The sequence below is a fragment of the Equus przewalskii genome, chromosome 14 (genome assembly GCF_037783145.1).
Source record: "Equus przewalskii isolate Varuska chromosome 14, EquPr2, whole genome shotgun sequence".
NCBI lineage: Eukaryota > Metazoa > Chordata > Mammalia > Perissodactyla > Equidae > Equus > Equus przewalskii.
The window spans coordinates 39,693,247-39,706,172 of NC_091844.1; the positions used below are offsets into that span (position 1 = coordinate 39,693,247).

The following is a 12,926-nucleotide window of genomic DNA, read 5'->3' on the forward strand; positions in this document are numbered from 1 at the left end:
CCAGGCACAACGGGCAGAACACCGAGCCCTCCACCCCGCCCACCCCTGCAGTCAGAACGGAGCTTGTTGTGTTTTGCCAGCTGGGCCAGAGGACGTGAGGATACTACTAATCCAAGAGCGAGAAACGCTCTTTTTCATTTGCCCTAGAAAGAATTTGCATTCTAAACCTGAGGGTAAGGTCTCATCGATATTTCTGGCAGCGGCTACAATGTCCTAGACGTAGGAGTCTCTAGGAGGCTTCTCCAGGACTAGTGCAATTCAGGCCAGGAGCTCCGTCCCTAGCTGTCCTACACTCTCCGGGGAGGTGGGGTGTGTGGCGGCATCCTAAGCAGTTTTACTGATTTCCCTACAAATAAGCAGGGGAGAGTTCACTCAGTCCTCGCGAGAGGGGCTGGTACTTTCGTTATAAAGCTCTCGTTTCCTCGGGGAACAGAATTGCTAGACGCAATAGGTGCGTTGTCTTTAGTCTTCCCCGTTCCCTCTTAGGGCTGCAAGGGGTTAAATCTCAGGCTCCGACGTCTTGGGAGAAGGTGAGGCAGGGAGGTCTGAGGTCAGGGGGTGCGGACTGGGTACTGGAGAGTTGGGGATGGAGGGGGTCGTTTCCTTCCAGCTGGAGCGTCTTTGTTAGCAAGGAGGGGTGAGTGGGAAGTTTCTTGGACCTGACGGAAGGGGGGAAGGGCTTGCTTGGCCAAAGGGGAAACTCGAGCTTAGACCTTGGATGAATTTCCAAGAGTCTAGAGTAGATTCCACAGCTGAGTGTATCGGTAGCGCTGTGAAGTTGTCAGCACCTTCTTTGGAGATCCAGACCCCACCCCCACCCCCACGAGATGAATGACACCCTTCTCTGTGGAAATGAGTTTTAAAAATCACAGGTTGTGAGACTCAATCTGGTCGTTTTGGTGGTTTTTCACATTCCCTGCTCCTTCCCTGTTTGCAGTGAATGGTTTCTGTAATCGTCCGAGAGGTAAAGAGAAAGTCTGTCCTCTCCTCTAGTAAACCAGAGACTGAGCCAGTTATCACTCGAGAGAGGGCACTCGATCCCTGTAGGGATCCTGACACTTGGGAGGAGGTTCTGTTCCAATGACTTGTTCCAGCTCTTTCTGTTAAACGAACACGTAAACGAAAAGCAAAAATCTTAACAAAGGCAACCAACAATGAAAATCTTACAGTATGGGATGCATTTCTCAGAGCTTCCTTTCAAAGATAATGAATCTCCTATGGAACAACTGGTTTCTGATGTCTTATGCAATCCTGTTATTTCAGTGGTGTACATCAAGATGAAACAACCAAATTTAAGGCATAAGTATTTCCTCCTTTAATGTTAAGGTGCTTGAGAAGTCGCTAGATTGTTGCCTGATACCTTTATTCTAGTGAACCTACTGGGGAGATAAACTTTCAATGCTTAAGCCAAAGCGAAGAAAGCATACATTTTAATGAAACTATTAACTTAAATCCCAGGGAAGTCTTTGATACAAAGTGTCCTTCTTAGGCACATACTCATCACTTAGTTGTTAGACAGGAGGGTTTGTTTCTTTTTCTGAGTTAAAGGTTAATTCTGAATTAAATGAAATTCTTAACTTCGTTTAATTCACTTCTAACTGATAGAAAGGAGGAGAAAAGATAACTTGAAGGGTGAGACAGAAACAGTTTATTTGTGAGGGAAGTGCAATCAGGGATATGCTTTAAATGCTTATAATCAGGCCTTCACAGAATTCCAACCGCTTCTCACCGTCAAACTAGCAGATTAAATGGGCTGGGGGAAGGGATTCAGATCACTTGTAGATAATAATGACTGCACAGAGCTTCATTATGTAGAGGGTATTCTCCACATATTCTGTACATTTGCATAAAAATGCCCTAGAGCTCAGATTTACTTAGGGAACCCTAAATCAGTGTTTCCCAATCCAGGTGTCTGAAACTTCTTTCTGGTGTGTCCAGACAAGCCTGATTTTCTTCTCTTTCTCTTCCTGCCAACTCACATATTCACCTGAATTAGAACCCAACCAGAGGCAATCTGTTTTGTTTAGTCCTGGCTGCTGAACTGATTTTTATGGTGAAGAGTTCTGTAGAACTGTATACCCGTCTGCCTCATTATTTTGTGTCAAGGATCTACTCTTGATAAGTGGCCACAAACATTTAGAAGCTTACGAGTAAGTATTGGGTTTTAAAAGGTTGGAAAACACAAACTAATTCTAAGAATCACATCTTCATAGTAAGCAGTTGATAACAGCTTCACTCTCCCACAAATTTGAAGCAATTCATTTGAATTATGAAACTGCACACATTAAAACGTGCCACTGTCTTTTATCTGCGTGACAACGGTTATACCATGCCACAACATTGTCATGCAATCATTGTTTTATAAAATATCAATAGTTCTTCATTTTAGAGTAATGTTAGTTGATTCATTGGTCAGAAGAATATCTATTTTTGCCCCATCCCTCCTTCCTGGTAAAAGAGAATTATATTGGATTTTACCCCATTCTCTGTATATTATGTTTCTAAATGAGTTTATTCAAATTGCAAAGAGTAGCACCTTGTTTTAGACAGTAAGTACTCAAATATTTTCATTTAATTTATTTGTGTGGGAGGTTTTACTTGTGCATGAAAGGAACAGATTTTTCTCATTATGCTGGTAGTTGGTTGTCATTTAGTTATTTCGTCAAACTAAAATTGATGTTTTTGGATCTACTGATCAATTTGTTTTAAATACTTGACTGCTTAACTATCATTAAGTTTAGTCAAGTATAATATAGACTGATCTGATTACCTTTTTCTAGTAAACCCTTTTAATTTCTAACAGGAAAAGTTTACTGAATTTTCGACTCTGTTCTCAAACAGTACTGAATGGTACAAAATGAAAAGCAAAATTTCACTCTGTGTACTTGCTTTCGTTAGCCTCCTCAGAGACAACCATTCTTGATTATTTTTATTTTTATTTCTTTTGATTGATTGAGTTATGTTGATACACTTTATCATAATCTGGAATGCTAAACTAAGTTCCTTGACAATTAGACACTTTTACCTGATCCATCTGATAAATTTCCTGCAAATTTATGTTTTAATATGCGTGTAATCAAAGGGACATTATTGGAGAGTATGAAATAGTATTTTTCAAATGAAAACTAGTTTTTATCCCTAAAGCTGATGACATAGTTATGAAAGTCAAACACAAAAGATGCTTATTAGTTTTACTTTTTCTTTTTTTCTAGTTATAATTCTTCAATATGTTTCCACTGACTGAGGAAAACAAGCATGTGGCCCAGTTGTTGCTCAGTACTGGTACCTGTCCAAGATGTATCTTCAGATTCTGTGGTGTGGATTTTCATGCCCCTTACAAACTTCCCTACAAGGTATTTTCTTTTTTTTTTGAGTTAAGAAAGTTTCTCTATTTTTAAATGAATACCTGTCCGTTTGAAGGCAAGTGTTTATCCCTACCTCTTCATGAAATTAAAAAACATGTATATATAGTAAAACAATTGCTGATAATGGTAATTTTGGAATTTCCATTACTATAAAAATGTAAGTTCCTTCTTAAGTGATTATATCTAACATTTAATGTAGTGGGATATTTGTGGAGCAGTTTCTCGGTGCATTTAATGTTTGCATAGACTTCTCCTAAAGAGTATCTAGAATATCACAAAATAGTCCTTCTTGCCAGACATTTCTAAGATGTAACAGGAGGGAGTGATAGTCCTGAGATCTTCTATTAAGTAAAAGCATTGTGGATTTGGGAGCCCTTTTTCTTTTTCTGTTTTCTATATTACCATTTGTACTTATAAATAGGAATTTGCAACCCTCTAGAGTAAATGCTTATCATCATCATTATTTACTGCTATTAATAACAACAAAAGTAATATACATAGATCTTTGACATTTATGGTAATATACAGAGAGCTTTGACATTTAATAGAATACTTTCACAAAATATATAACATATTTTGTGAGATAAATTTGATTCTAATAGTGATCTTCTTTTCAGAGGCAGATAGTGATTATATATATATATGTAAATATATACCTATATAAACAGTATGTACACACACACTCAGTTCCCTATAATTTTTAAAAATTGCTTGGAAGTTAGTAATAGCAGTCATTTTTCCCTTGTATTAGTTTTTCCTATTATTTTAGAAATAATAATGAGATCCAGTATTCATACAGGATTATTATATGTCAAGCTCTCATATAATCCTAATAACCTACTAGGTAAGTACATACTATGTCTCTATTTTCAGATGAAGAAACTGAGGCACAGAGAGGTTAAGCAACCTGCCCAAAGTTACACAGCTATTAAGTGAGCAAGCTAGGATATGAACTGTCTGTATGAATCCAAAGCCTAGAATTTGGAGCTAGAAGACATGGATTTGAATCCCAGTTCCACCACTTTCCTCTGTAAATGGGAGTGATGATAACATCCACCTCACAGGATTTTAAGGGACAAAATCTAATAAAGTATGTGAAAACACTTTGAAAACTGGAAATGGTACATATGTTATGATGATTAGTATCTATGTGTATATTCATTTTTACACACTAAGACTATGAAGTAATGACTGGTTTTGTGTAACTCCCCTTACACATTTTTTTTCAGACACATGATAATCTATTATTCTACACATATGTTGTAAGATTTAAAATATGTATTATGTTAAGAGGCTTAGTGTTACCAACTTTTATTTGTATCATTTTATGTAAATAAACATGAAAATATTTGAAGACAATTTTTTTGGTAAATGTACTTAAATTTTGATCTGTTCTATTCATATATATACATGTATGTACACATACATATGTAAGTAGTAGAGGGCTTCTTTCAATTAGTGTATATAAGTGGTATGTAATTATGGTGCCAAATTTCAGCATTGCCAGCATCTGTTTAGCTTTGTTTAGTAAATTACTTTGAAATTATTCTTACTTAATAGATTTCGAATCTCTGTCTAATTTTTCAGATTTCATAATAAATATTGCACATGTGAGGTTTTAGTGATTGTGAGATTATTAAATAACATAACAAGGATGGAAATTCATTTTGTATTTCTATTTTTTAATAATTAGAATTGAAGTGGTTTTTTTTTTAACTGAAATTAGCGAGTGAATGACCCTCACAACAGAAATACAAACCAAATTAATAAATTTGTTAATAGAGCCTCTATGCCTCAGATTTAGGACTTCAGTTTCACTAATATGTGAAACTCTTTTGAAAAAAATATTCACACATATATTATAGGAGTTAGCTAATTCTCTTTTAAATTCCCTAGAAAGCCACTGTTGGCTAATAAAGTTAATTGATTGCTACAGAATTGATATAAATCAACATTGTATAAGTCTCCTACGTATCATAGTTTTTACTCCTATTTTCATGCTTCATTTTACCCTTAAGAGCATCATCAAAGTGTTACTACTATTTTCTTTTAAACTAACTTTCCAGGAGCTACTCAATGAACTACAGAAATTTCTGGAAACTGAAAAAGATGAATTAATTTTGGAAGTTCCAAACCCACCTCTCAAGAAAATTCGACTGCAAGACCTAGAAGATGGGATTGATGGGAATGATAATCTGAGTCAAAATGGTGAGGGAAGTGTCTCCGTTATTGAAGACGGAAGCGTCAACTCAAACTTAAATATATGCAATGTATGCCTAGGGATTCTTCAAGAATTCTGTGAAAAAGAGTTCATTAAGAAGGTAAATAATCTGTTTTTATTATATGTGCAATTATGTAGAGATTTTCAGTCATAAGGCCTAGAATTCTTGTACCTAAAGGAACAATGCCGTTCATTTCAACTTATTTCATACCAATGAATCATTAAAACATTTTGTTAATTTTCTTAAAAAACAAAAGCCTGCTCTTCTCAAATTAACTTTTTATCAACATGATAGCTGAAAATTAGTGAAATATATATCCATGTATTTCAGTCATGAGTGCTGTTCCATTGGAGAAAAATATAGCAGTTTTCCCTTTGCTCTTTAACATAACTAAGGAGTTAGAGAAAACTTCTTTCTTAGTCATGCCTATTAGTGTCTAGAATAGATAAGTCTTACAGCCTTGTAGAAGGTACATGATTGAACATAAGATGACCTTTGGTTTCAAACTGTCAAGTGCACCATATTTGGCTTGACTTTGTTTCAAATCTTGTGTAAATTATGAGATAACCTGATAGAAAACTCTTTTGACCTTCAACAGATTGTTCTGCAGGTAAGTCCTTGCTGTTTTGGTACCTTGTGATATCAGTCTTTAGGGTCTAATTAGCAAATATTTGATTTCAGGGTTTGTGAGAGTTCCCTGCTCAAAGGTGAAAGTTTAGAAGTTTTTCGGTGTCATCTCTTGCACCAAAAATTCATGTTATGAAGATTAGTGTAAAACTTTCGTCAATTCCTGGGAATTTATATAATACTTTTCGTGTAATACTTTTTTAGGTGTGCCAAAAGGTTGAGGCCTCTGGGTTTGAATTTACCAACTTGGTATTTTCAGTCTCCTTCCCACCACAGCTATCTGTAAGAGAGGTAAGGTCATTACAGGCATACAACTATATGTGAAATGCATGCTAGAAATTTCTCCAAAAAATGTAGATGGAGAAATATTCCTTACCCTGTTGTATTTTTCACGTTTTGTGTACTTGTTGAATGTTGAAAGCATTACATTATTATAGCTGCTTAATAATGTTGAGTGAATGAATGAAAAAAAAGCATTATTGGTTTAATTAATTTATTCTTACAGGACTGCCATCTTTTTTAAAGGTCCTCATTCAATAGCAGACATTCATTGAGTGTTAGCTCTGTATGAGACATGTTGGTCAGAGAAAGAGATTTGATCAGGACTCCAGAGACCTTCTGGGGCAGATGTGTGCATTTTATAATGATCCTAGGATGGGGTCATTTCAGTTAGGATGAACCTTGTTATTTTTCCGGAGTAAAATATAAAAAGGTGGCACCTCTTCTAGTCAATGGAAAAGGGGAGATAAATAGCCTCATGTTTATTTTAACTTTTTTCCTTTGTTAAATGGAAAAAAAATAGTCATTACTGTAACATTCTTGTGTGTCAAAACTGACATAAAAACGTAAAACTATCTTTGTTAATACTGTTAAATGAAGTATAGGGAGAATGACCTGTGTAATCTTAAACTACAGTGAGTTCTAAACATACATATTTATATTTATGAAGTGTCTTTCCCCCCAAGAATCCCAAAGCATCGCCAGAACATTACATTCTATACCATTACTTTCTTTGGGTGAGCATATTTATTAGCCCCCATAAGACTGAAGATTGATTTAAGACTTGTTTAAGCTAGGTAGAATGTAAAGAAGAGCTGGGAGGTGAAAAAGAGTAGAATGATTTCAGGTGCTGTCTCTGTTGATGACAAGATAAGTGACCAAATGGAAGAATAAAAGGGACGATGATGATATACTGAAGTTTATAGTAAACACTTAAAGACATTTTCTATTCAATCGTCAAAACATTTCTCATGGATATCATCTTGAGGGTCCACTTTTGGTAGAGAGAAACAGACTTCCACAAGCTAAGTTATTCACACAAAGTTGTAGTGTTTAAGTAACAAAAATAGGAATAAGAAGTATATTTTCTAAATGTGGTTATGTATCTTACCACCATACTCTTCTTCTCAAAGTTTATATTTTTACATTAAAATTTTTGTCCATTTTTATCATTATGTGATTATTTTAACAATATTAATTCAATATTTGTTGAATACGTATGAAGTATTTATATTCCATATTAGAAATAGAAGATGGCGTTTTTGAAAAGAATTATTCAGCTTAAACTCTACCTAATTTTTTGTAACTGATTCTAACCACTGAACTATTTAGCAGAAATATGTAAATATTCAATTATTGGGGAATTAGTACATTTCCCGAGTTTAGTGTGTTAAGTGATTCATTGTTTTCCTTTGTATTAATGAGTAATATATTTTTACCCGTTCATTTCTTAAGAATGATAATTATTTCAAGAAGTATGCAGTTTCATATGCAGTATACTACTTTAACAACCCAGATTTCTTTAGCAAATTATGTTTATGGTTCATTTTGTGCTTTAATTTTATTATTATGTTTTATTACTTTCTTTTATTGCCATCTTATATTACTTCTTTAGAATTGAGATATGTTATGTAGACCAGACTGGATATAAATTGCTTTTCAAACTAGTTAACTGACTTGTTCCACATCCTAATTTAAACAAATTATGTGTTTTCAGAATATTCTTGCATTTTGAGTATAAATTCTGTGACTTCTCTAGAGCCATATTTCTTCTACTTTGTGGTTTTTCAACTTAGCTCTTGTAAAACGTAGAACTTATTTGTCTATGCCAAGAATAAGCATATCAATTTATGTGAAATTGATTGATGCTAGTTCTCTCATAATTCAGAGGAGAATATACAACTGAGCGCTTTTGATTGATTCAGTTTTTTTCTGCTTCTAAAGAAGAATATTATGATCACGGATATATTGATTTGAAAGCAAATGATTTGTTTCAACATGGCTAGTATTGATTATGTTCCTGCTTGCAAAAAAACCAAGGAAAGGGATGACCTCAAGTAAAGGATTTTTTAAAAATTAAAACTATTAAATTTGTGTTAACTCCTCCTTGCTCTTGGCCCTACCAATCCCTTTCTGGCTACAGCTATAACTTTTATTTATCATCATTATAAAAACACTAATTTAAAAGAGTAGAAACAAAAGCTTGCAGCTAGTATAATCATCATCATATTCCACTGAATTTGGTAGAATATGGAGAGAGGGATGGAGTACATCTCCTGTGTGTGTTTTCCTAGAAACTAGCTGATGTGGTCAGGACAGTTTTAAACTGAATACTGCTAAAGAACAGAAAAAACAAGCAGATTAACTGATGAAACCCTGTTAGACAGTAAGTAGGACATGGAAAGCAGAATAAATGGAGGCACTATCCAGGGATTCACAAAAGATAACAATATGGAAACTAGCTGGACATAGTACTTAGCGGCTCCAAAGTCTTTATAACAGCATACAAAATTTAAATGATAAAACTGAGATTATAAAGGAGAGTAATAAGTATCTCATAATTATCATGGTGACTTACTGGGTTTGGGTTTACTGTTTGAATGTAACGATGGAAGAATAAATCTTTTTTATGAGACTCAGGTTTGTTAAAAGGAGAGATGTAATAGTGTGATAGGGCAAGAAATTATATACCTGCACTGAGACCTGAGATCCTGAGAGTGGAAGGATGCTGAACACAATCTAGAAGAGAATAAAAAGAGAGAGAAATGGGATAGATACAGGAGTGGAAGTATGCTGTATGCCCTTTGACCAAGGGAAAAGGTGATGAGTTGCAGACACATGATAGTCACAAAAGCTAATGTATAAGGGACTCCCAGTCTCTAGGTACTTGATGGAACTCACATTTGGTTAAAAGCACATTGTCTGACAACTTTTGGATTGAAACAGTTTCTTCTAGAGTAGTGATTCTCAAACTTTAATATTCGTAGGACCCTTTTCAAAAGTTTCCCAGGCCCCATCCCCAGAGATTCTGATATAGTAGGTCTGGTGGTACCCATGAATTTTCGTTTCCAAGCTCAAAGGTGCTGTTGGTGCTATTGGTGCAAGGACTGCACTTTGAGGACCACTGTCCTCAAGGATAATGGGGGAACTAATCTAGTCCTAAATGAAAATTTAACATTTTAAAATTTTTATTCCTTATAGGAGGGGAGAAACAGACATAATTAGAATATATCCTAGATTTTTTTTTAAGAGATTTTATTTTTCCTTTTTCTCCCAAAGCCCACCGGTACACAGTTATGTATTTTTAGTTGTGGGTCTTCCTAGTTGTGGCATGTGGGATGCTGCCTCAGCATGGCTTGATGAGCAGTGCCATGTCCTAGCCCAGGATCTGAACTGGCAAAGTCCTGGGCCACTGAAGCAGAGCACTCAAACTTAACCACTTGGCCACAGGGCTGGCCCCAATCCTAGATTTTTGATAGGTGGATTTTAAACAGTCCAAATATAAGGCAGTCAAATAAAAATGGCATAAGAATCTGGGCTGGAAGATAAATTAAAAGGATTGGGAGGTTCAGAGAAAGTGTAATTCAGACTTTAATTCAAACCAAATTATCCCAGCCAATAAAAGAAAGCTTAGGGGAAAAAATACATCCCAATGAAGAAGAAATGAGAATTCTTGCTCTCTGTCTCTCTCTCTCTCTCTGTCTCTCTGTGTATTTACATAAACATTTGTATTTATGTATATTTATTTGACTTTTTTTTTGGCCGGGGGGGTGGGGGCGGGTGTAAGATTGGCTCTAAGCTAACATCTGTTGCCAGTCTTCCTCTTTTTGTTTGAGGAAGATTGTCCCTGAGCTAACGTCTGTGCCAATCCTCTTCTATTTTGTATGTGGGATGCCACCACAGCATGGCTTGACAAGCCATATATAGGTCCACAGTGGGATCTGAGCCCACGAACCCCAGGCTGCTCAAGCAAAGCACACAAACCCAACCACTATGCCATTAGGCCAGCCCCTTATTTGACTTTTTATTTTGGAAAATTTCAAAAGTAGTAAGACTAGCCTAATGAACCCCTGTGTACATATCACCCAACTCCAGCAGTTAACAAATTTTTTGCCAACCTGAGATCAATTTAAAAAAAAAAACACAGGAAAAGTGAAGTCAAATTGATGCAGATGTAAGAAGGAGTCTTAGATCTGTAAGAAAGCAGTTGGAAAATAAAATCTCTAATGAGTTGAGGCTTGCAAGAATTGCTAAAGAAGACTTGGGGTACTTAAAGTTATGTTTAGAGCATGAAAAGGGGATGGATATGCTATTTGGAACTGATGGTATATTGCTGATGGATGATATAGAGAAAGCAGAACTCTGAAAATCCTATTTTGCTTCTGTCCTTTCTGTCAAGGAAAATAATCTTCAAATTGAAATGGGTAGAATGATCATTGGTAAGGGAGAATGAAATCTCCACATAGTGAAGTGTCTCTAAATGCATTCAGGTGTTTGGGGCTGGGTGAATTACATTCCAGAATGGATTCCGAAAGAACTTGCATCTGTCCATGATCTTTGAGAGCTTTTAGAAGATCACAGATTTTCCAAATGGTTGGAGACAGTTAAGGGCAGTTCCAGTGTTCCAGAGGCGAAGAAAGTTGATTCTGTAAACTGCCAACTGGTGAACTTGACCCTAAAACCCTGGCAAGATTCTAGATCAGGAACTAAATGAGTCAGTTGTGGGTACTGAGGATAAGGAAGACTTGGTTGTCAACACACCAAACAGAGTTGCTAAGAACAAATCACGCCCTCATCATTTCTTCCTTTTACAGCCTAGCAGGACTGGTAGAGTGGGGGAATACAGTAGCACCAGTGTGACCGGAATTCAGCTCCTCATTTGACCAGGTTTCTTTCTCATGATAACTTCCCAAAAGTGGCAGGAAACATGAGCTAGAAGTAAAGACACTTGGGTGGATTATACCTGACTGGCCATACCTAAAAGGAGCTGATTAATGACTGGTATCAAACTAGACAGTGTTTCTCCACCTGTGCTTTCCAGATCAACCACCTGAAACTCACTTGAGGAAAGGTGGTGAAGACAGATTCTGGGCCTTGTCTCAGACCTTCTAAATCAGAATTTCTAGAGATGGGGCATAGAAGCCCCTTGATGGTTTATGTACACAGTGAAATTCAGGAATCACTGAACTTCCAGATTTCTGATATGCTGCAGGATTCCTATCATATCTTGTCCTGTTCATAATTTCTGTCAGTGATGACATAATGGGAACAGTCACTACAGGTGTGCATGACATAGAATTGAGAGTATAGCAGACAGGTTGAGTGTTAGAATTGAGATTCAAAAAGATCACAAGAATAGGGAAAATCTAACAAGGTGAAATTTAATAGGAATAAACATAAGTTCTTATATTTGGGTTTAGAGAAACAACTGCTAAATAGAGGATGAGGCAGGAGGGGCTTAAAAGCTGTGTTTATAAACAAGGTTTAGGTTAGTTAATAGCCCAGTAAGATTAGGGGTGTGATCTACATAACCTCTTTGGATTTTAGTCCAAATACTAGAAGTAGAGTATCTGGAAAGAGGAAGGTGATAATCCTCTTTTACTCAGTGCTGGCCATTCCTGGAGTGCCACAGTCAGATGGAATGCTCTACTTTAGGAGGAAGAAGGAAAATGGGAAGGCATTTTGTGGTAGTCCACATCCTAATCCCCCCAACTTGTGAATATGTTACCTTACATAAGAAAAAGGGATTTTGTGGATGTAGTTAAGGTTAAGGACCCCGAAATGGAGATTATTCTGAATTGTCTGGGTGGGTTCAACCTAATCACATGAATCCTTAAAAATATCCTTCCTGGCTGAGGTCAGGATCAGAGGACGATGTGGTTACAGAAGAATGGTCAGAGAGATGCAGTGTTGCCCACTTTGAAGATAGTGGAAAGGACCATGAGCCAAGGGATGTGGGTGGCCTCTAGAAGCTAGCAAAGACAAGGGAATGCGTTCTCCTAGCTGAGAGCCTCCAGAAAGGAACACGGCCCTGCTGACACCTTGGTGTTAGCTCCCTGAGACCTGTGTCAGACTGCTGACCTAAAGAACTGTAAGGTGATCCATTTGTGTTGTTCTCAACCACTAGGGTTGTGGTAGTTTGTTATAGCAGCAATGGAAAACGAATAGACATTTAGAGGAGTGCATTCAGAATGGTGGAGACATCTGAAACCTGGTCCCAGGAGCCACTACTGAATGGACGTGGGTTATTTAATTCAGAGAATAGATGATTTAGTAAGATGAATTTACTCTGCTTAAATATTTGAGGGGTTTTCTGCTGCAGAGATAGAATCAGGAGGGAAATGATTTTCGGCTGTAATGACTTACTCAGAACAGGATAGATTGTTTTCAGGGATGGTGAGTTTTCTATCACCAGAATGTTTAAGCCGAGGCC

At 36.5% G+C, this 12,926-nt stretch overlaps 1 protein-coding gene across 5 annotated transcripts in view; it reads left to right on the forward strand.

Moving 5' to 3' along the window:
- Nucleotides 1–35: 35 nt before the first annotated feature.
- The window catches only part of PUS10 (pseudouridine synthase 10), a 71,546-nt gene continuing 58,655 nt past the window's right edge, over nt 36–12,926 (forward strand). The window contains exons 1-5 of one of the 5 annotated variants that reach the window (XM_008526013.2): nt 81–530; nt 1,997–2,150; nt 3,213–3,353; nt 5,432–5,686; nt 6,419–6,505. In XM_008526013.2, coding sequence (XP_008524235.1) covers nt 3,228–3,353; nt 5,432–5,686; nt 6,419–6,505 — 468 coding nt within the window. In that variant the 5' untranslated portion in view covers nt 81–530; nt 1,997–2,150; nt 3,213–3,227. Of the gene's footprint in view, nt 531–1,996; nt 2,151–3,212; nt 3,354–5,431; nt 5,687–6,418; nt 6,506–12,926 lie in introns of all 5 variants that reach the window. The other 4 variants (XM_070572637.1, XM_070572638.1, XM_008526014.2 and 1 more) reach the window with 4 other exon arrangements.